This window comes from Urtica dioica, chromosome 5 (genome assembly GCF_054948205.1).
Source record: "Urtica dioica subsp. dioica isolate 48M chromosome 5, U.dioica_male_clone48M_v1_H2, whole genome shotgun sequence".
Lineage (NCBI taxonomy): Eukaryota > Viridiplantae > Streptophyta > Magnoliopsida > Rosales > Urticaceae > Urtica > Urtica dioica.
In genome coordinates, this window is record NC_142760.1 from 3,995,494 (window position 1) to 4,018,442 (window position 22,949).

Sequence of the window (22,949 nt, forward strand, 5' to 3'; positions counted from 1 at the left end):
ATATGCTTTTCATTTACCCATGCATATTATTTTAGGAAATCTATAACATATATGTGGAATCACAAATCTTCGTCGTTATTAATGTTTTAATATGAAAATACTTAAATTAGTTATCCAATGTTATAAATTTGTACTAATTTAAACCCCCCACCCTCTGTGTGTGATAGTAATGGTAAAAACAATAGATAATAATATGATATGTCCCTTTTTGAATATCTCTTTTGTACTGAAAGCTAAAACTAATTGTTTCATTAAATAAGTAGATAGTACACTGGTGCACATTTTTCTTCATATCATTGATTAAGCGCGCGCGCATATATATATATATATATATATATATAAAATTGCAGAAATATTCCGTTTGATCTAAGTCCTTGCAAATCTTGAAACAACTAGAATGTATATTATAGTATAAATAACCACAGTGATGACCTAGACAAAAATTATCCACATACGTATATTTATACGGCCACTTCAGATCCTGGCTTCCTTGAGTTTGACTTTGAAGGTAATATCCTGATTCTCTTTGCGACGCGTACAAAATCCCTGCCACCCCACACGTATGTATATACAGGATATATAATTAGTCTAGTAATTAATGGATGATTTTAAAACACTGCAAAAAAAAAAAAAAAACTTTAAAAAAAGAGTATTAAAATTGAATGTGTATAAAGAAGTTGATCTATAAGGGTGTTATTTTTTTTTACAGACAAGACAGCTTACAAAAATAAGACTGAAGTAATACACATATACATGCATGTTCTAATTTTTTTTTTTTTTTTTAAATATCCATGGCTTGATGATCACTTGGTGGCGTGACTTATCTGAAGCTTGTTTAAAGTCTCTCATCCATATTCCAGATATAAATGCGAGAATAAAACCATAATATAGAGAAATTAAGACAAATAAATAATTTTACAACCACTTAGTAGCCCTATAGTTAAATATCAACCCATAGAAGAGCAATTAAAGTTTAAACCTCAAATAGCTTAGCTAAAGTGACCAGACCCTGAGGTTACCTCTTCGAAATGATAGAGGCTCAAATTCTAAAAAAAAAAATGTAAATAAAAGACTTATTTTGAAGACTAATTAAAAGCTATATACTCATTTTAAATTTGAGGTTAGATATATCAAATATAATGTATTTTGTAATTCATATGATATAAGAATAAACTATTCAAGAGAGAGAGTGAGAGAGTAATAAAGTTTCATCCTTTTTCTTCGCTATAGATCTTATATGTAATATATAGTGATATTTAATACATCAATTGATGAGCTTAATAAATAAGAGACGAGACATAATAATTATATATATATAAAAAAAAAGAATAAAAACAAAACTAACAAATAATTCACCTCCAACAGAGATCACCAGCAAGAAGAAGATCATTCTCCATATCTTCATAGGCAACGAGATGGCCAGGGACGGCGTTGGAGAGATCAAGATCATCATCAGTGACGTCATCATCGTCATTATTATTATTACTATTATCAGCGTTATCTCCGGCGAACATTTCTCTTAGGGCTTTGGCGAGGCTCGCGTAGCTGTCGTGCTTGTGGAGACTGATGCGCTGGCAGATCGACCGTCCTTCGAGGACCACCGTCACCGCCGGGACCACCGCCGAAACCAGATCGTCGTTAGGGCTAAAACCGTAAATACTGCTATTACTGATACTTTTTCTCATCCCATTGAGGATGACTTCTTGTAGTGATGACTGATGTGAATGTGATGATCTCCTTTTCATGGACAGGCTGTGTTGTTGCCTTTGGGAATGGTCGAAGCCATTCATGTTTCTCTCTCTCTCTCTCTCTCTCTCTCTCTCTCTCTCTCTCTCTCTCTAAAAGCTCTCCTTTTCTTGTGTGTTTATGTGTAGCGTGACCTGAGGGAAAGGAGGGATATATATGTATGGAGATACGTGTATATATATATATATATATATATATATATATATATATATATATATATATATATATATATATTACAAGGCCGGTCCAAACTTACCGGTGACTCTAGGGGATTCAATATTTTGGGCCCTATATTACTAATAAAAATTTAAATTTTCAGGGTTAAAAATGTAAATTTTTTAGAAAATGGACCAAAAGTGTAAATTTTTAGGGTAAAAAAATGTAAATTTTTTTAAAAATTATCAAAAAGTGTAAAATAATTTTTTTTTAGGCCCATTCCAATTGAGGGCTCAAGGCATAAGTTTTGTCCGCCTTAGGTCAGGGCCGGCCCGTATATATATATATATATATACACACACGTACGTACATAGAGGAAAACTTTTGGCTTTCTGTGGGATCTACGTCACAATATAAAATAAAAATAATCTCTCTCTCTCTCTCTCTCTCTCTCTCTCTCTCTCTCTCTCCGGAGTGGAAACAGAAATGGTTTAGTACATAGATTGGATAGGCCATGGTAGAAATAGTTTACATAAGCGATAGTGGCTTTTTTTTCTTCCCTTTCAAGTACATCTTTGTATGTCATTTCATTTATAATCTCAAAAAGAACAGATCATATACATTCGCCAACTGCCATAAAAAAAATAAGATAAATAACCAATTAAAACGTTTGAAATTGCTATATAGATAACGTTTCGTAAATTTTAGGTAAATAACCATAAAGATAACGTGACCTAATAAATAAAAGTGGCTATTTACGTCTGTAAATATATGAAAGTAGCTATTTACCTAAGATTTACGAAACATTGGGTATTTAGCAATGTCAAACTATAAATGTGACTATTTATCTAATAGACCAAGAAAATATACTTTTTGCCTTTTTTTTTTTTTTTGTTATGTTCTAAAGTTTTACTTATTCTACCCAAAAAATATAGTTGAGATTTACAATTGTAAGAATACTTTACTATAAATCCTATCAACGCCAATATCGCTGAGTTTAAGTAGTGACCACATTTTCCATTGTGTAGTGTTTATCGACCACGTTCTCTAATATTTGTAAATGTGCTCAATAACTATCACCCGTACCTTACGAGTTAGGCAATTTTCGAGTCCTCGTACTTTCTACTAGGGTACTTTGAGTTATGGTTGTATAAAGAATATTGAATTAATTTTTAACCATTTGTGGGGATATTTTTCATTTATCAGCTTACACCAACACTTTATTATTGGATTCTAAGTGGACTCACTTTTAGTGGTTAGTATGCTATAATAATCATAATACTTCATATTTATATGTGCATTGTATATGTTAATATTAATATTTTGAAAGGAAAAAAGATGTTTTAAAATTTAGTTAATGATACTGAAAGTCCTAGAGTGTTGTCGGAGAGAAAAAAAAAAACGGTTCTAGAGTTTCGATTTCCATCACCACTCCCAGTCATTGAGACTAATTTTTGGCGTAGAAAAACGAAAAAATCTAGACTTGAGGGAGGTATTTATTGTCTTCTCTACATTTTATAAACTTTTTTCGAGTTCATTGTCACAACAAGATATATATATATATATATATATATATATATATATATATATATATATATATTACTTTTCACACAGTCTAAAACTCAAAGTCGTCATTTGTCCTAACCATGCAGAGCCTGTCATCACTACTACATGTTGTTAGAGATTTTCTCTCATCCGAAAAACATGAAGGCCCGACCCAAACGAAAAAGTATGCATGGTAGGTCCGGTCCAAAAAACGAATGTGAAAGATCAAAAGTCCAGCCCAAGAGGCTGAAAGATCCAATGAGGGGTGCCTCGACCTTTTCTTCCATGTAGGGGGGTCTCGATCTTTTCTTCCAAGCAGGGGTGCCTCGACCTTTTCTTACAAGGAGGGGTGCCTCGACCTTTTCTTCCAAGGAGGGGCTTCTTGACTTTTTCTTCCAAGGAGGGGCGCCTCGACCTTTTCTTACAGGGAGGGGCGCCTCGACCTTTTCTTTCCAAGGAAGGTGCCACGACTTTTTCTTCCAAGGAGGCGTTTGGCTTTGCCTCTGCAAAAAGAAAAACCCCAAGTAAATGACGAATCTACCCCAACACCCACCACCTCACTATAAATACTCAAGACAAACACATGTCAAGGGCTGACTTTTTCTCTCTATAACTAGACTGTGTCAAATCCTCTATTCAGCCATTTCTCTCACTGAAACAAATTTCAGGCCAAAATCAAGAACGAAGAGAAATCAAAGCCACTCCACTCACACAATTTCATACAAAAAAAATGGAACAATATACTTCCATTCTCTCTAGAGTGGGAGAAGAAAAACTCACTGTCTCTCAAAACCCAAGGCCCCCAAGCCAAATTATGTTCCCTTTGCAAGAGTGTCTTAAGAACTTGAGAAATTAATTCTCATGTTCTTCACTTGATAAGGGGAATATTTCACCACTAATCTCACATATTCGAAGACACGTGGTCAAGTCCGTTAATGTCACGTGTCCATAAGTGTTAATCCAAAAACGGCTTAACACTACAAATATGAAATTTAATGTCGCTTTTTAAATGGCGCTAAGCGAAAAAAGAACTGTACAAGCATTAAAATCCTTTATGATGTTTTAACTAGAGAAAAAATTGCCATATTGGTGAAAAATCCACGTCTCCATCCTTCGATCAATCGTCAGTCGACCAAGTCTTCTGTGGAGGGTTTTTTTATTCTTTTTCTATTGTTTGATATTATTGACTTAGATTAAGATGTGTTTTCGTATCACCGGATCTTCAATTGACGTGGTTTTATTTTCATTCTTTAAATCTGAAACTCAGATACAAAAAAATGATTTATATTATACAGGCATAAATCATAAACAGTGAATTTTCCAAAAATTCAACAATAGTAAAGATGTAAGTTTATGTGGTTGTACGTGTTACCTAAGATATATAAAAAAAAAATAAAAAGTACAAATTTTGTTGTAATTATGATTGGCTATTTTTTTTTCAGAAGCATACAACTTTTAATTAACGAGTACCGAAATTTAACATATCGGTTTAAAAATATCCAAAAATTCAAGAGTTAGATCAATGAACCGAGTGTTCTTTGGTCCTGTGGTCCTGAAGTCTTGCCAAAAGCAGCAAGAGAGTGGGTTCACGAATCAGAAGTTCGGTTGTAAAACAAAAGCGAAATTAAAACTAAGCTGTCAAAATCTTCCACCAAGTTCCCTGTTTCCAGTCTTAAGGAACTGTTTATGTAGGAGCTATTCTAACAAAAAAGTTGATGATGATAGAGAGATTACACTATCCTATAGCTATAGCCAATTTTTATGGCTTTTTATATGTACATCTAAAGGTGACGTTCAAGACAGCGTGACTCCTAACTTAGGCGAGACTAAAATGAATTTGTTTTTCGAGGGGCTAATTTATAAATTTTAAAGGGTAAAAATGAAAAAAAAAAAGGGTAAAAAAAAAAGAAACAAAAATTGAAAGGGGGGCTTGAGCCCTTGCTACTTCCGTCCCGGGTGACGTCCGCTGTTATATAGAGTGGAGGTCCACTAGATCAAGAAATAATATATTTCCTTTCTTATAATTATTTTTGTTGATTTTTCATCAATTTAATAGCGCTTTTATTTATATAAAAATTTTGTCTCAAAGATGCAAAATCCAGTGGGAGATTGGATTGGGAGTGAAAGAGTTTGGCATTGGAGGTGAGAAGTTTCTACGGTAGAGCAACATGCAGGAGCCAGTGGGTCTCTGCTCAATGAGGAGCATTTCCGAAAAGATGAAGGTGGGCCATAGTTTTCTCAATGGTTAGCAGCGGGGAAGATTTTGGAATCAGTTGGTGAAGGTTTTTCCATGGCTTGCTCACTAAAGACCGAGTGAGTGGTGAGCGTTTCTTTTTCTTGACAATCTCAAACTGCCATTAATTTAATTTATTTTTCTGTTGTTGAACGCATTTGATTTTTGTTGTCGCTGAAAATTGAACAATGATTGAAGACTTCGGGAGGTTTGACCCAAGGCTTGACCAATTGGCTGCAGCCGAGCCGAGTTTGTAGAAACTCGAAAGTCACGAGTTCCCTCTCCTAGATTAAGAACGTTCTTCATTCACCGCGGAGACCTGAGAGTAAGATGAAGAAGAAAGTAAAGTAAGATAGTAAGGTGCAGAGGCGTTGCCTCTGACGCGCACTCTGACGCTCAATATTAGTCTGATTGCTATGCGCGAGGTACGGGCACTGTGCGATATTCTTTGAGAGTATGTTATGAGAATCTAGCTCAATCAGAGTGAAAGCAAGTGCGGAGGATCCTCGACAACGTTTCATGATCTTGGAATCGAGTTTTTGTGTTTAGAATGAATTGTGTAATTTTTTTTCCCTCTAGATGAGGGGTCTATTTATGGTGAGGATGAAGGCTGAAAAACCTTCCCAGACGAGTGCATGGCGCACGCGGCGAGCTTCTCTCAGCGCACCGCGTGGCGTGTGCCTCATATCAAGAGGTGCACGTGGGAGGGATCGACTAGAGCGCACGGCGGGCTTCGCTCAGCGCATCAACCCGGCGTGTGTGCCTTCTGCGCGGCACGCGCTTTTGTCTACGAGCGTGGACTCAGTTTGGGTCCACATTAGGTGGGCTTTTCGATTATATGGCCCTTGTTGGATTTAATATTTTCGATTTTTCAAAAACAACCAACAACAATTCTTGTTTTTGTGTTTCTAACATTTTTATTGTGTTTTATTATTTTGAAGATCGAGCAGCCATTTTTTAGATTTTTCAATTAAATTTTTGATCGTACACTACTTAACATTCATTTTGATAGTATAATGAAAAAGCAACAAATTTCTCATATTCTAGTCTGTGCTATAAACTTCCGTTCCTCGGAAGCTTACACACGATTTGTGTGAGAAGTGTTAGCATAAATTACACTCAAAATCTAACTCGAGAGTGAAATATTATCAAGCATATATTGCTTAAATATTTGCTATCATTCTATTTCTAATTTTTTATTTTATTTGTTTTTTAGAGTATCATGCTCATCTCGTTTTGTCTTTTTTTTTTTTCCTTTTTTTTTTTAATATGTTCCAACTTGTTACTACATCTACTTGGTCTAAGCAATGTCATGAAATAAACAATCATTCTTTTTTCTTTCTAAAATATAGCATTCTATTTCTTAGAGAGTTGAGAAGCTGCTTTAAGAAAAAGCAAAGGTATAAAAACAGATTTGACATCGAAACTCTCACAATCGTCAATCGATATTTATACATTGATTAATTTATTATAAACAATATTTATAAATTGAAATGTATGGGCTGTTGGTTGTGGTGCCGACAGCGCTACGGTCGCCGAACGCTCACTACTTTGACTATTATCACATATTTATTTCTGTGAAAATAACAAAAAACAATAAATTACTATAAAGTCTCACACGAACAAATGCCGTATATAACACCGTTTTCAGCGTAATAATGACCTTACGGCTGTCATGTGTAGCTATTGTGAGATCTTATTTATATGAAGCAGTGCACAGAACTTATATAAACACATTTCATATAAGGTTTTATTTTTAGTAAGGAAAATGGAAAATAAAAAATTGATAAATTATTGAGTAAAAATCAAATTATTGGGTTTGGGAGTTGAAAAACCTGAGGCGAAAAGTGTAGATATTTATTATTTTTTCTCATTTTTATATTGGATGTCTAGAAAATTTGAAGGAATAGTCATGGAAATGAATTTATTCCTAACAAGAGCCTAAGCGCCCCTTAAAAAAAAAAATTATTTACCTTTTTTTTTATTAAAATTTACAAATTAACTCTCTTTTTTAAAAAGATTACTTAAACCCCCTATAATTTTGGAGTCTAGCTCCGTCCCATCCCATACCAAAAAAAAAAAAAAAATTACTTAACATATACTGAATATTGAATCTCTTGTCATCGATTTTACGTTTATTCTATAGATTCGTCTCTTAGCGACTAGGTATTCGGAGCAATATTAAGAAAAGCAGCTTAAATGATGAATCCCTCATTGACATGAAGTACTTGTCATTTTTTTTTATAGAAAAAAAACTAGTTGTTGTTCGAATTAAGGAATAAATATATAAAATACTATAAAATTCATGAGATACAAGATTATAATCAGTATGTGTGCCTATAATATAAATATAATAGTTGACGCAACTATTAATATTACATTTGATCAAAATACATATAAATAAAAAAGATAAACAACTAAAAACAATAATAAGAACTGGGATCACATTTTAACTAATTATAACATTTATGTAGGATCGAATGGAGAAGTCGATGATTTTATAAAAGAAGTTTTGAAATTTTGGTTACATGACGAGGATGTACAATTCGAAGATTAAGTATTCGTATTGGCTACAACTAATCGTATGTCTTATTTTATTTTATTTGTTTTTGTGAGGAATGATTGTATTTTGAAGTTTTATTTTCCTATGACTACTATGTTTGAGATATTTTTATTTTTTAAGACTTTTTTTTTATCTTATGATTATGTTTTTGATAATTTAATCACAATTAATGAAGTTCAGATGTCTAAACACAATTAAATAAACCATTAAACACAACTATTAAATGGGTTTAATTTAAACGGATATCGATCTAAAAAAGAATAAATGGTCGGATTTAGATTTAGATTTCAAACACGATTAATAAATGGTCGGATTTAGTTCTAACAATTATATTTGCAAACACAATTAACACGACACGGTTACGACACGATCACGAAAATGCCATCCTTGGTTTTCATACTCACACACTTCTTCATTTATTGGTTTATATATGGTTACCATATCTTTATTTATTTGAATTTTTTTTCTAAGAGCTCTATTTTATAATGTAAGTAATTTTTCTTCTCTTTTATTTTTTTCACAACCCGAAACATATTTATGACATTACATGATCATTTTTGTTCTAAAAGCAAATCAATACACAAAAAGAAAAAAAAAAAAAAGTACAATAACACAAAAAAGTTAAAGCCTCAAATAATCGAATTAGAAAGATAGAATCTGAAAATTCAATGAAAAATCACTGGAAGTCAATTGATGGTTGTCTTTTTCTCTTTTGTTTTCCTCATATTAGTGAATGTGATTTAATGTGTTTGTATCTAAACCTCCCAAACAATCAATAATGCTGAAGAGTAAAAAAGTTTGGGGATCATAAAAATTAACATAAAAATGGAACTTAATTTATCAAATTTCACCTCATAGTTTAAGCTTCAAACACTTTTTCAAAGGCTCAAAATTAGAAAATACTATTTCCTCAAAAAAAAAAAAAATACTACAATATGTAAAGTATATTCTCACACTCCTAGTGTAAAGTCACAATAACGTCCAATTGTTCGAGGCTTTTAGTCCCAATAATGCCTAAGTGAATTCATTACCTTTTTTTATAAGGTTTTTACAGTTTCACATTGCTATATAGCAAACGTTTCGTAAATCTTAGGTAAATAGCCACGTTCATGTATTTACACATGTAAATTGACGTAAATACTCCACCATTTTATTTCAATGAAAGGGCAAATCAGGAACGTCACGTCATGTTTGTGGCTATTTACCTAAGATTTACGTAACGTAGTGTATATAGCAATTTCAAACCTTTTAATTAGCTAATTACCGAATTTTTTATTTTTATAGTAATAATAAATGGGCTTTATTTTATTTTATATGACCAACATCAAATGGGCCAAAACCAAAGAGTAAATTGAGTCTTATTTGAATAAAATTTGATGCCTAATAATGACTAAGCGGTGATACCTAGGATAGCCTAGTGGTAATTCCACACCACCTCCTGTGTGGAGGTCGTGGGTTCAATCCCCTCTGCAGCAAAGCTGCCTTAAAAAAAAATGACTAAGCGACATTTAGCACCAATTAAACAACTTCAAAAACGTGAGAATTTCAATCTATCTAAAGTTTAAAAAATATTAAACATATAACCAAATAAATTACGTGGCATATTTTTTTTATTTTTGTCTTTTTTTAATTTTTTGGAATCAATTTAAATATATATATATATTATATATTATTTTTGTTAATTAATTTTAATTGTTTTGACTCCTAAAAATTATTTTGAGGAAGTAGTTATTCTCTTTTTCATATCTATCAAGCTCTCTCTCCTATATTTTGACTCCAAATTCTCTCTCTCTCTCTCTCTCTCTCTCTCTCTCTCTCTCTCTCTCTCTCTCTCTCTCTCTCTATATATATATATATATATATTATTTTTTTGAGGGGCTCTCTCTCTTATCTATTGATCTCTCTCTCTCTCATGAAATTTTTTTGGCCGACTTTCAGATTGTATGACACAATCAGTATAAGATATAGCAAAACAATTGTGCTAAAGTTGGTTAACTAGAAAGAAAAGAAAGGCTTGACATTATCGGCGTAGCAGTGAGATTGGAAGCCGTGCATCAATCTTCTTCCCATATTTTATGTTATTATTATACTATTTATATGTTATATAATTCTCACTCCTTTCTAAACCTTTTTATTTTGGTTTTTAATTTTTTAATAGTGTTTTGTTCAACATAGTAAATACGTGTTAATTAACATTAATAATTTACTAGATTTCAATTGTATTCGAGTTTATCTTCTTTCAAAATCGTGAATAGTTTATCACATTAATTATTGATAATGAACAGGTTACTTGTTTTCTTTGATTTTTGGGATTTTTCTTCTCAATCGTTGTACTTCAACTCAATTAATTATTGTTAATAATCGTCAATAAATTTATACATTTCCAGATTTCGGGTCATAGAAAACAAAGAGTTAAGATTTTTTTTTTTTTTTTAATTTGGAAGGGTTGTGTTTTTTTTTCTTCTTAATTTTGTGAAATAATGGTATGAGTATTAGTGCTTTTTAAATATGAGAAATAATTGATTGTGTTTATTAGGGAAGCAGTTATTTAATTTATGGGATTTTAATTATTTTTTTTTCTATTTATGAAAATAAAAAATTAAGGATATTTTGGTAAAAGGTTATCATGTCATGGCTAATTAGCTAAAATTTTCAAAACATTGGCCATATTGAAATTACAACGTTTTAAAATGGTTAGTTATCTAGATTACCCAAAAATAAAAAATAAAAAGGTTTGGGGCCTTTTGTTCCTCAAATTTCGTGGGCCTTAACCGATGGCTTAATCGGCTTCACAGTCGGGCCGACCCTAATCCATATTAGCTTCTACACTTGGATCAACCTCTTGAACGTAAAGCACTGAATACAGATGCGGAAACTAAATTATAATGCAATCGTCTCTTCCAAAACCCGATTTGTAGAGTGTAACTGTCGAATCCTCGTTCATTGCCAAAAGACATCCCTGAGAAGAGCCAGCTTTGTTGCTGCGAACTTGTTATTCGTGACGTTGTATATTCTCCTTCTTTGTCGAAGAACAGAAGTAGAATTCGCCTATGAGCTGACCTTTTGATGATTTCTTTCGTTCGATTATTAAGGTTGAGTACTGAGTGCCAATTCGAACAAAAAGCTCCAAATTGTACACAATTTTTTTATCGACTCAAACTAGGTCCAATTAATGGTATGGACATCTATCCCAGCCTATCAACAAGAGAAATTTCATTTTGTAGACCCAATAGTTATGAAAATATCTCAATTAGACTCCATAGTTGAGAAATATCCAAAATTTGACTTTTGTACCAATTTTGGATAAAATTACCCCCAACCCATTAAAACCCCTCTCTTTCTCTTTCTCATTCTCACTCACACTCACTCTTTTTTAAAAAAAAAAAAAAAAAAAAAAAACGCCCCCCTCTCCTCTCAAAATCCGACGAGACCCGACCACCACCTCCACAAATCCGACCTCAACAACCGAAACCGACCGTCTCCGACCATCATCTTCAACCTTTCTTTCTCACTCACACTCACTCTCAAAAAAAGAAAAAAAAAAAAAAAAAAAAAAAAAAAAAAGCCCCCCCCTCCCCCTCTCAAAATCCGACGAGACCCGACCACCACCTCCACAAATCCGACCTCAACAACCGAAATCCGACCGTCTCCGACCATTATCTTTAACCACCATCTTCTTCAACCTCTCAAGAACTCAACCACCACCATAAATGTCAAAAAAGTTAGTTTTTTATGGTTTTTTTTCATGGTTTTAGTTGTGTAGGATGATATAATACAAGATAATTAGTTATTTAAGTTGATTTATATGTGATTTAGAGGTAAAACTAAGTTTTAGGGTTGTCGAATTTCTGGAAATTTTGGGTACCCGACGAGATCCGACGGGATCCGACGGTCTTCAACGCCCATGTCCGACGGGATCCGATGGTCTTCAACGAGATGGGATCCGACGAGATCCGGCCGTCTCCGACTTCTGACGGGATCCGATCGTCTCCGACCTCCTACGCTGTATTTTATTTTCTTTTTTCAACGTTTAGTTGTGTTTTTAGTAGGAGACAACTGGTTCAAGATCATGAAACGTAAATTTGGTACACAACGTAAAGAAAATTAATTACGTTATAAAGAATGAATCAATGATATTTTTTTTTAATAATTTATTAGTTGATTTTTTAAAATTATTTGTTATATATTACGTGATTAATCTTGTTATAATTCGTGTTTTAGGACAAATTGACGTTTCTATGTGAGTAATTTTCCGGGTCGAATCACATATAGTGGTTCGGAAATCTTGAAGATTGTGAAAGAAAAATTCACCACTCTTGATCTACTTCAAAGGATTGCTGAGACTCCGTTCGCTCAATTCTTCGAGGCGATGACGCTAAATTTCTCTACGGTACTCTTACACTATCTTCTTCTTCGAAAGATCGAGTCAACGAAAAGGGGTGAGATTCACTTCGGATTGGGAAATAAACGCGTGAGATTCGAAAGACTCGAATACGCGTTGATCAGCGGATCCAGTATGGGAGACGGTCCGACGGCGGAGGAGCAAAACGAGCGAATGAGTGATAGGCTCGTGATCGATCAATTGAACGGCGTGCGAAACGCCAAGTTCAAAGTCTTGATGAACGCGTTCAAGACATGTCAAGATCCGGAGGACGCGTACAAACTCGGATTGTGCGTGTTTGTCTTTGGGTATCTCCTCGGAGTAGAACACAATAGAGTCATCAACGACAAGTATCTCTACATGGTTGAGGACTTGTCGTTCTTCTATTATTTGCCATTGGGGAACATCACGTAGGCAGAGACTTTGTCCGCCCTCTAGGTGGACTTGAACCGCTACTGTGTAAACCAACGGACAAATCCGCCAAGAAAAGGACAATTACCGAAAATGAGCTTCGAAAGCCCGTTTATTGAAGGCATAAGCGGCATCATACAGTTTAATGCCACAATGATCGGTCTTGAATTTATGTTGGACATTTAGTTTGAGACGATGGAAGCATGTTCCATGAGGGATAATGGGGAACACCACTTCGACGCCATGTATGATGCTACCATGTCGATCGGATATGAACACCAACTCTTCAACGTCTTCACCGATAGCTTCTCTCAACTTTCTAAAAAACCAAATCCACGAAGCATGACACTCGCTATCTACTACCCCGAATGCAAGTGGATATAACTGAGAATTAGCATCCATCGCAATTGCGCATACACTACGACAAATAAGCCTTTCTGGTGCGGAGGGGCATTAGGTGCGACAAGTCGCACCTAAATGGGCAACAGGTGCGTCTTGTCGCACCCAAAGGTCTCCAAAAAATGAAAAAAAATTCGCTGATTTTAAGTGGTATTGGGTGCGACTAGTCGCACCCAATAGTTTTGAAAACTTTCAGGTGCGACTAGTCGCACCTGAAAGTCTTAAAAAAAATAAGCGCTCAACTTCTCCCCCTCATTTTTTTCATTTGTCTGACGTGGTATTTATTTATTTTTTTTTTTTTACTTTCAGGTGCGACTAGTCGCACCTATTATCTTTTTTAGGTGTGACTAGTCGCACCTATTTGAGTATCAGGTGCGACTTGTCGCACCTGATTACTAGGGTTAGTTTTTAAAGCTGCGTCTTCTTCATCTTCTTCACAACAGCCCCAACACCCAACAGCCCCTCTCTATCTCTCTCTGCGACTCTCCTTCCCTCTCTCTCTCCCTCTGCCACTCTCCCTCCATCTCTCTCTCTCTCTCTCTGCGACTCTCCCTCCCTCTGCGACCTCGCTCCCTCTCTCCCTCTCTCTTCTCCGAGCCACCACGCGTACCGGTCTTCTCCGACGTCCAAGTCCGCGCCGGTCCTCTCCTCCGTGCCGGTCCTCCGCAGCCTCTCTTCCTTAGGCATCAGGTGCGACTTTTGTCGCACCTGATGCCCATATTTGTAGTAGATATAGCAACTGTCCACCGTATTTTGTCTTAAAAAATGCACCGTCTAATGATATGACCGGTCGACAAGACTTGAACCCTCTACGACTCGCACCAATAGAAAATAACGTGTATTTGAATCTATCGCCATCTTTCACAAACGCCGTAAGAGTCCCTGGATTCTTCTGCATCCAACATGTATAACCAAGATGGTAACTTCTGATAAGATTCTTCTGGCGTACCCCTTACGTAAGAAATTGCTTTCTCCCTTGTTCTCCAAGCTTTCAAGTACGATATGCCAACACCTCATCTTGTCTTGACTTCTTCTCTTACGTTGTGCTCTGAATATTAAGCCATGGAGCTAATGTTGTACTTATCTTTGAAGACGTGCCCAATAGCCCAAGGTACAGCTCCTCTATGACCTTCTATTCGAACCACACGTGCGCAAGAATGTCTACTCTCATACGACGTTATTTGCCACATATCAGACCACTGCACAACACCCATCAGCTTCTAAATGCACATATCATTTTTGCATATGACATACCATCTCTTTTTTTAAGACGATTTCACTCTAAACTCAAAATTATTTTTTAGAGCAAAAACATGAATCTGTTGTTTCATCTGTTTCTTTGACTCAAACTTTTTCCCAAGGTATATATCTTATGTGCTACCTATTGCATATAATCAATGGTTATAAAATATATAACATAACATTTGCCATATTATAAGTAGATCTCATTATTTTTATTACCTGTGGAAGAATATGACAAACAGACTTGGACCTTCATTACGTTCTTCTTTGACAACATCATCGGCTGTGAAGTTAGGGGCTTCCCATGAATAAGGCACGAAATCCGTTTGTGAAACATCTTTACGAGGGTCACGTGACGGTTCACCTTGTTTTGATGGTTCACCGTGTCCTGATGGTACTGCAAAATGTTTAACAAAATCTTTGTATTCTTCATGATTCGCAAATTACTCTTCAAATTCTGTTTCTTTGTCACTGTTGTGTCCATCTTCTCTCCAGTCACTTTTATCTTCGTCAACCTTGTTATTTTGTTCTTCATCATGTTCCTCGTTGTTGTGATAATAATCTCTGTCATGCACGTATACTTCATCATCTCGATCGGTGATTATCAAATTCTTTCGTCTCTTGTTGAGTTCAACACGAGGCAACTCTTCATTGATAACATTTTTTTCCTTCATCTACTTTGTTTGCACTTAACGCTATGATTTCTTTCGATATCAAAGTTACACAAAGTGTATATTTTCTACGACTTTTGCACTTCGTATAATACTTAACATCAATATTGTCCTTCAACAAAGCAGGCTCAATCGGTATATTACCCGCTTCATATGGAACTTCTAACTTTAAGTCATACTTTGATCTGTCTATATCGACTCTATTGTACACCTTGTCGACTAACCCCGTGTACGTCGTCTCTTTCGAAACTTCAAGAAGAAATGTTCTTGCGTTTTTGAACACGTATAAGTGTCCATTTCTCTCCCATGTGTCGTTAACCATCAATAAAACTGCAAGAAATATCACATAAATACATTAAATAAAAAAAATACCGGATTTTTTCATTTTCATGGGACACTGTCGGATCCCGCCGAATCCCACCAGATCTGATCGGATTTCTGGCAGCCTGTCGGATCCTGCCAGATCCTGTCGGATTTCTGGATCCTGCCAGATCATGCCAGATCCTGTCAGATCTTGTTGGAATTTGAGCTTGAATTTCATCGGAAATAGTACTTAAATTTCATCATAAACTATCGGATTTCATCGAAAATAACGTTAAATTCCGGGTTCTTTGACCTAAATCTTCCAACTTTATTTTTCTACACAAACTATATTAACATAACTATAAAAGATGAATGAAAGAGCATACTAACCCATTTCGACGGGATTGAACGAATTGGGTACTCGAAAATGATGAAAACGAGAGGAAATGAGAGAGAATGAGAGATGAAAAGAAGTAGGGAATGAAGTGAAGTGAAAATGGTTATATTACCTTGAAATGGTATTTTTGTCCAAAATTGGTACAAAAGTCTAATTTTAGATATTTCTGAAATAGTGAGTCTAATTGAGATATTTTCATAACTTTTGAGTCTACAAAATGAAATTTCTCATCAACAAATACATGAATATATAAAAAAGATTATTCCTAAACTACGACATGTTCAATATTTTTGGACCAAAATATAATGTCAAAATTAATCCAAAATTATAACTTTCTTATATTTGTTGATACAAAACTACCATCAATGAGATATTTTTTATTTTTCTTTTATATTTCATATTTCAAGTTTATTTACATGGTCATGAATAATCTATCTGATACATTACTATTTTTTTTTTTTTTTTGAAAACCTGGAAATAAATCTGAAAAAAATAACAAACAAACCAAACGAAAATAAACTACTCACATCCGAAATGAATTTCGTTTTGAGTCTTCATTTACTGACGATGATTTAAGTTTATTGGTCATGGCTTTAACTTTAGGGTTTGGATGTTTCTTTGTCATTCCAAAGCTCAAAGTAATCTAGTTCATATTAAACTCTTAACTAGAGTTCCTAATCCTAATTTTTTCTCCTAATCCTCTCTTTTCTTATTCGAATTTCCTAATCCTACTCAAGTTTTATAATATATATATTTCCAATTAAATTAAAAATATGAAATAATATATTGAGCTCAACATATAAATCTAGGTATGATCTGAAATCTATTTACTTGTTCAAGATCTGAGATCATAAAACCTAAAAATATTTTGCCCCAATATTTTTTTATAATATACCACTATTGTTAATCCAAATATATATATATTACTTTTTCATATGTTGATATAAACATTTTAGCCCGAATATTTTAAATACTAAAACGGCGCTACTTGAAGAGAAGCCAGCCTCTAACCAAAAGAACCGAAGATGCCAAACTCCAACGTTATATATAATATATATTTAGATATATATATTTATATATTATTTATATATATCATTGTAACTGTAGCATATACCAAACAAAGATCATAGTCCGTCGTCTGAACCTTAATGGTTCACACAAACAAAATTAGTGCCCAAAAGCTATTGGCCTAAAACATATAACATTATTGTTTCATAATCTATATATAAATTACAAGAACCAAAAAATTTCACATAGGAAGAGAATCAAAAGAATCACAGAACCGCTTTAATTTTGCCAATGAAGGAGCGTCATCGTAAATTAATATTCGCCCAATCAATGACGGATTTCCATCCATCCAAACACCATATTCGGCTCGGCCACGAATGGAATGAATAAGTTTATCACCAAACATCACGCAGATACCTCCCATTCATTTGCAGATTTTTAACCAAACTTTCGGCTTTCGAACTGTCGAGCGATCCCTGAAATCCCACATATATAAACACATTAGACTAGTTTATTTACTTGTTAACAAATCTAAAGGCTAAAAGTCCAAATTTCTCTTGTTATAACATAATTATCAAGGGCTTTTTCTCAAAACTACATTCTATGAAGGAAAAAAAAAATAGAAAGTAATGTTTTTATAGATATTATCAAGTATAATACAAGGGGATGAGTTGAAATTGAATTAAATAGTAAAGATAGGAGAGAAGTAAACTTAAGGGAAGTTTATGATCCGTTTTGAGAATGTAAGAGACATGTGATACATATGAAATTTTGGTCAACTATATTTATAAACGATGCGAAAGAGACATACCTGCTCTTGCGCAATAGTGTGCAAGACTCGGTGGACATCTCTGGCCATGCCCTTGGCGTCACCGCATACATAAACATACGCTCCTCGAGATATCATGTCCCATATTTCAGAAGCCTGAATTCAGAAGCATAGAAAAAAAAAATCAGAAACCGTAATCAACTGAACACAAATTCCAGCCTAGAAATATAAATTTGAACCCGGCAAGTTGTAACCTTTTGCATCATTTTATGCTGAACGTATTCCTTAGTTGATCCTTCCCGAGAGAATGCAACGACTAGATCAGAAAGGGCGCCGGTTTCCACAAAGTTGCTCAATTCGTTCTCGTAAATATAGTCCTGCAAATTATATGTATAGATTAATTAAGACATGAAGCACGCCATAAAATTTAAAGAAAAAAAAAAGTTGTAATTAATGTGATAAATGTGCGCGTACCATTCTACGGTTTCTGCATCCAAAGAACAATACAGAGTGTCCCAAATCTGCTCCAGATTCTTTGAGAGCTAATCTTTCCTGATATTTGGTCCGCAAATGGGTCAGAAACGGAGAAAAGAGACAAAATAACAAAACTCATAATACAGAACGAGTCTAGATGATATGTACCTGGAGGAATCCTCTGAAAGGAGCCAATCCGGTGCCGGGACCGATCATGATTATAGGTACACTATTATCTGCAGGAAGTTTAAAGTTTGACTGTCTAACGAATATAGGCGCCCAACTACAATCATCGCTTTTCTCACGGGGCACTGCATTCTGAAATATAATATAAAAAGTGGCATTATTTGGATTACGTCCATTGATATAAAGTTGTACTTGTTGTAGTCAATACAAACATATACATTCAAGCTGTATTCCCAAATTTGAAAACGGTTGTGTCGAAGGCAAAATGGGTACCTTCATCCATGTAGAACACACTCCTTTGTGAATACGTCCAGCAGGTGTTTTCTCATGTACTAACGCACAGGTAACGTGAATCCGAGAAGGAGCGAATCTGTTGTAATAATCGAGAACATGGTAAGAACAGAAACCGAGTACTACAACGTAAAGCAGAGAAAGAATGCAAATACTCAGATAAGGAAGACAATGACATTTGGGGCACCATGTTTCAAGTGTTCGAATATATTGCCATGGGCGTTGAAAATTTCTTGTTATGTGCTTTTTTCAGTTGTGCCTCTAATGATTTAGGTTTCAAGATCATGCAAGAGGAGAGAGTTTAAGATTAATAGCGGTCCTCTTACTTTGGCGAAGATGAAATTGAATAGTATCTGGGCTGTAACCGCGGAGCCACTGCTGCAAAGAATACACCAAGTGGAGGCTTGGCTGAAGGAAATTCAGCCAGGACTTCAAGCAAGCTTCTCTGGCTAGCAACGACCCATTGAGAATATTCATCCTGCATTAATATGTATCACGAGTTAAGGCATGTTCATAGTAAAGAAAACCGAGCTGGACTATGTGAAATGAATAGCATTAAAATTACAAACCTTCCCAGCAGGTGATGCAAGATGTCTTAATCGATCAGCTTCAGCTGGATCCGAAGCATGAGCAGCCAAAGCAAGCAGAGCCGACTGGAGCACAATTTATAAAGGAAATTAGGATGCAAATTACGTAAACGTTCGCTACTAGCAATTTATAATAATGAACAAAAATTCTGGGCCTAAAAAGTAATCAAAAGAAAAAGAGATACTAACCTTCTTAGGAGAGTTTAGAAGATCTGCATAGCGCGCCAGTGCTGTTCTTAAGGTGCATGGAGGGAAAGGAGGGGGCAAGGAACTTCCACTGGCTGGCGTACCATCCTCTTTATCAGTGTGAACCGAAAAGTATGTTTCAGGTGACAGGCCTAATAAATTCACAGCCTCTTCAACAGTTTCGCTAAGGTTTTCGCAGTAAACACCAACATGGTCACCAGTCTCGTACCTGAAAAGAATAAAGTGATAGAATTCCATAAATGTAAATATTTGTAATTATGGCTAACTCATATCTGTTAAAAAGTCGGCCAAAACAACTTACGAAACACCACTGCCAGAAATATCAAATTCCAGATGAATGCAAGAACGATCCGATTCGGGAGTGTGAAGTTCCTTTCTTATGGCGACATCAGCCCTATAAGAAACAAAACAGAGCTCACGTCAGAGTAAATATAATAAAATTTGCAGAATTAATCACGCATTCTATGCTCCTCAAAATGTATCATTTAAACTTACCGGCATGGGTGCTGAGCATCAACAACAGCGTGACCGTTTGCATTAGCCCAGCTCTTATTCTCGAGCTGTGGGTCAATAGGATCAAGAAATTCTACACGGTATTCCAGCACAGCAGCAGTGTAAGGAGTAGAAGCAGTTGTTGCGTCATCCTCGTCCCTAAGCAACTGATCCAACTCCGGCCATACCAGTTCTCGCCTATATCGCACATAAATCAGTGCGAGGAAACGTATTAGTTTTCAACAGATTGCAAAAAAGTGAACTATTTATTCCAAGTATTGGAAGTTATCTGTACCACGCAGTGAAGTCATCCTCAATGCATTGATCATCATCGCCAAGCCCCACTGGAACAAGACGCTGAGCACCTGGATATACATATATTTGAAGAAATTAAATTCCATTAATCACTGGCATTAAGTTCACCAATATGATATCATGATATCTCACTAATAGAGAGCTGTTCATCACAATCAAGCATCAAACTTACCTTGTTCGACAAGGATATCATCAACGACCTTGGCTACCTGTCGTTCACACAAGTACAGATATTTGAGCTGTGAAAAAAATGAAAAAAAAGGCAACCAGTGGATAGAGTAAAACCAAATTATTAATACAAACCTTATTAAAGTGCTCATACTGTCTGTTCCCAAGGCCAAACACTCCGTACTTCAGATTCTTAAAGCATTCGCCTCTCTCTTTACCCTATCAATGACGCCACAATCACACCTCAATAACCAACATTCATATAAACAACTACAATAGAATACCGGTTCACCAACTTCTCAAAACAGCTCTTAAGCTCAATTATTATTTTTTTTACCTCAGAGAACCATTTGTAAAATCTGGCGGCATTATCCGTTGGCTCACCATCACCATATCTACACATAAACAAGTCAAACCAAACCGAATCACTCACCAACCAACCACATAACGTTAAGAAAGATTTGATTTTTAGACAAAAAAAAAAAAAATTAAATTTCGCTATATGGAAACTCACGTAGCCAAGAAGAAGAAGGCAAAGCTCTCTTTCTTCAATTTCTCCTCATATTCATCGTCATCCGCGGCATAATCGTCCTGAATCACCCCATCAAATCACAACGAATCAGCAAAAGCCAAAAGCATCGAAATCAAAAGGCAAAAAAAAAAAAAAAAGTGAAAATTCTTCGAAACGTACCATATCAACAACTTTAAAAACAGCTTTCTCATACCGCGATTTTGCCTCGTCAGCCAAAGCCTGTCGAATTAAAGGCAGCCAATCAACATCGAATCCATAAAATTGGAATCAAAATGAATAAAAACAAAAATGAAAGAAGAAAAAATCCCCGAGACCTTAGCGAAACCCTCGGCGGTACCGGTCTGAGTGCCGAAGAATATCGTGACCTTCTTCTTCCCATCGTCGACCTCATCGTTTTCCGGTACCTTGACAATCAGCGGCTTCGGGACCTCGAGCGGCCTCGCCTTCTGAGAGCCGGATCGCCGCCACACCAGGACGACGACGCAGCCGATCAGGACCGCGACGGAGGTGGTGAGGATCGCGACGAGCTCGCGATTCTCTAGAATCAACGCCGCGATATCGCCGGCTCCCGCGCCGGCGGAGCCTCCGGCGGAGGTGTTGGAAGGGTCGAGCTTGCCGCCTCTGATCAAGGCGGCCATCAGATCCAGAGGCGAGAGCTTCATCGAGCTCGAGGACGAAGATTCCATGGCCGAGGACGGGATTTCCTGATCGCCGGATTCAGAGCAGCTTCGTATTGGCGGTGGTGATTCTTTTCTCTCGTCTCTTCGCTTCTCTTCTCTTCGCTTCGCTTCGCTTCTCTTCTCTTCTCTCTCTCCTTTGCGTCGCTGGTGGTTGGGGTAGTTGGAGAGAGAGAGAGAGTTATGTTATGAAGAGAGTGAAATTGGAAGGGAAGGCTTATATATGTGTTCGTGCGTAAGCGTCTTTGTGTGTGTGTGTGTGTTTGTCTGTGTGGGTATTGTGACCAAACCAAACGCTTACCAAACCCGACTAGTCAAACCCACCTAACACCGCGTCTAACCATGGTTAACACACACAAACACTCTCTCTCTCTCTCCGCGTATTATATTTTATCTTTTTTTTTTTTTGGAAATAACTGAGTTATTTCACTTTATCAAAATAAATAAAATCCAAAATTTAATATTTTTATTTTTAAAATCAAGAGAGAATTATTTTTTTATTAAATTACATTTTTTGTGCTCGTTTTTATTTTAAAACCGATTTATCACGTAATTTTTAACATCGGTAACAAATACAAAATTATGTGATCTATTTGTTCTACATTTTATAAGTGATTTGTCACAAAATTATAAATTATGATTGTTATACAACTTATTTAATAATAAAATTGTTCAATTTTTAATTTTTTATTTTAATCAAATACATGTATTTGATAATAGTTGTGTTAAAATCTATTTTTCTAGTAGTTACTAAAGATGCAAATTCTTTTAAACTAATCTTTTTTATTTATTTTTTAACCTAAATTAACCGGTTAAAATTAACCGAACGGTTAATTTTAACTGCGATTTCGGTTAAAATTAACCGTTCGGTTAATTTTAACCAGGTTAATTTTCGGTTAACCTAGATTATAAGACTTATTAAATAAAAAAAATAAAATATATTATTTTTCAAATTAAATTAATTAATTTAACTTTAATTATAATTAATAATATCTATTAACAAAATTTAATTTAGTTAAACTGAAATTTATTAAAATTTATATACGAATTTATAATAATTTTTTAAAAATTAATTATATCAATTTACTAATTAAATTAATTATAATGAAATTAAAGGCATTAATTTCTTAAATAAATTTAAATATTGAATAAAATATATTAAAATAATTCGGTTAATTCGGTTAATTTCGGTTAAC

The 22,949-nt window shown here is 35.1% G+C and overlaps 2 protein-coding genes across 2 annotated transcripts; both read right to left on the reverse strand.

The window, feature by feature from the left end:
• Positions 1 to 279: 279 nt before the first annotated feature.
• Positions 280 to 1,892, reverse strand: IAA33 (indole-3-acetic acid inducible 33). The gene is made up of 2 exons (XM_089615681.1): positions 1,357 to 1,892; positions 280 to 546 (listed from the first exon to the last, which is right to left on the reverse strand). Exons 1-2 carry the CDS (start codon positions 1,788 to 1,790, stop codon positions 462 to 464), a joined length of 519 nt encoding a protein of 172 aa, XP_089471807.1. The 5' UTR covers positions 1,791 to 1,892; the 3' UTR covers positions 280 to 461.
• Positions 1,893 to 17,139: 15,247 nt separating this feature from the next.
• ATR2 (P450 reductase 2) lies at positions 17,140 to 22,007 on the reverse strand. Its single transcript, XM_089615943.1, has 18 exons — positions 21,391 to 22,007; positions 21,236 to 21,295; positions 21,059 to 21,135; positions 20,882 to 20,939; positions 20,680 to 20,763; positions 20,549 to 20,585; positions 20,357 to 20,426; positions 20,065 to 20,259; positions 19,871 to 19,963; positions 19,552 to 19,777; positions 19,345 to 19,428; positions 19,102 to 19,253; positions 18,758 to 18,854; positions 18,467 to 18,616; positions 18,299 to 18,376; positions 18,079 to 18,201; positions 17,867 to 17,980; positions 17,140 to 17,531 (listed from the first exon to the last, which is right to left on the reverse strand). Exons 1-18 carry the CDS (start codon positions 21,760 to 21,762, stop codon positions 17,451 to 17,453), a joined length of 2,151 nt encoding a protein of 716 aa, XP_089472069.1. The 5' UTR covers positions 21,763 to 22,007; the 3' UTR covers positions 17,140 to 17,450.
• Between the last annotated feature and the right edge of the window lie 942 nt (positions 22,008 to 22,949).

Bases quoted from the DNA above. Each gene is read 5' to 3' on its own strand.
- ATR2 (XM_089615943.1), bottom strand. From the start codon at position 21,762: ATGGAATCTTCGTCCTCGAGCTCGATGAAGCTCTCGCCTCTGGATCTG. The intron at 21,296-21,390 runs GTCTCGGGGATT...TTAATTCGACAG, and splicing joins CCGCCGAGGGTTTCGCTAAG to GCTTTGGCTGACGAGGCAAA. The intron at 17,981-18,078 runs GTTACAACTTGC...TTCTGAATTCAG, and splicing joins AGCATAAAATGATGCAAAAG to GCTTCTGAAATATGGGACAT.
- IAA33 (XM_089615681.1), bottom strand. From the start codon at position 1,790: ATGAATGGCTTCGACCATTCCCAAAGGCAACAACACAGCCTGTCCATG. The intron at 547-1,356 runs GTGAATTATTTG...GTGGGGTGGCAG, and splicing joins GCTGGTGATCTCTGTTGGAG to GGATTTTGTACGCGTCGCAA.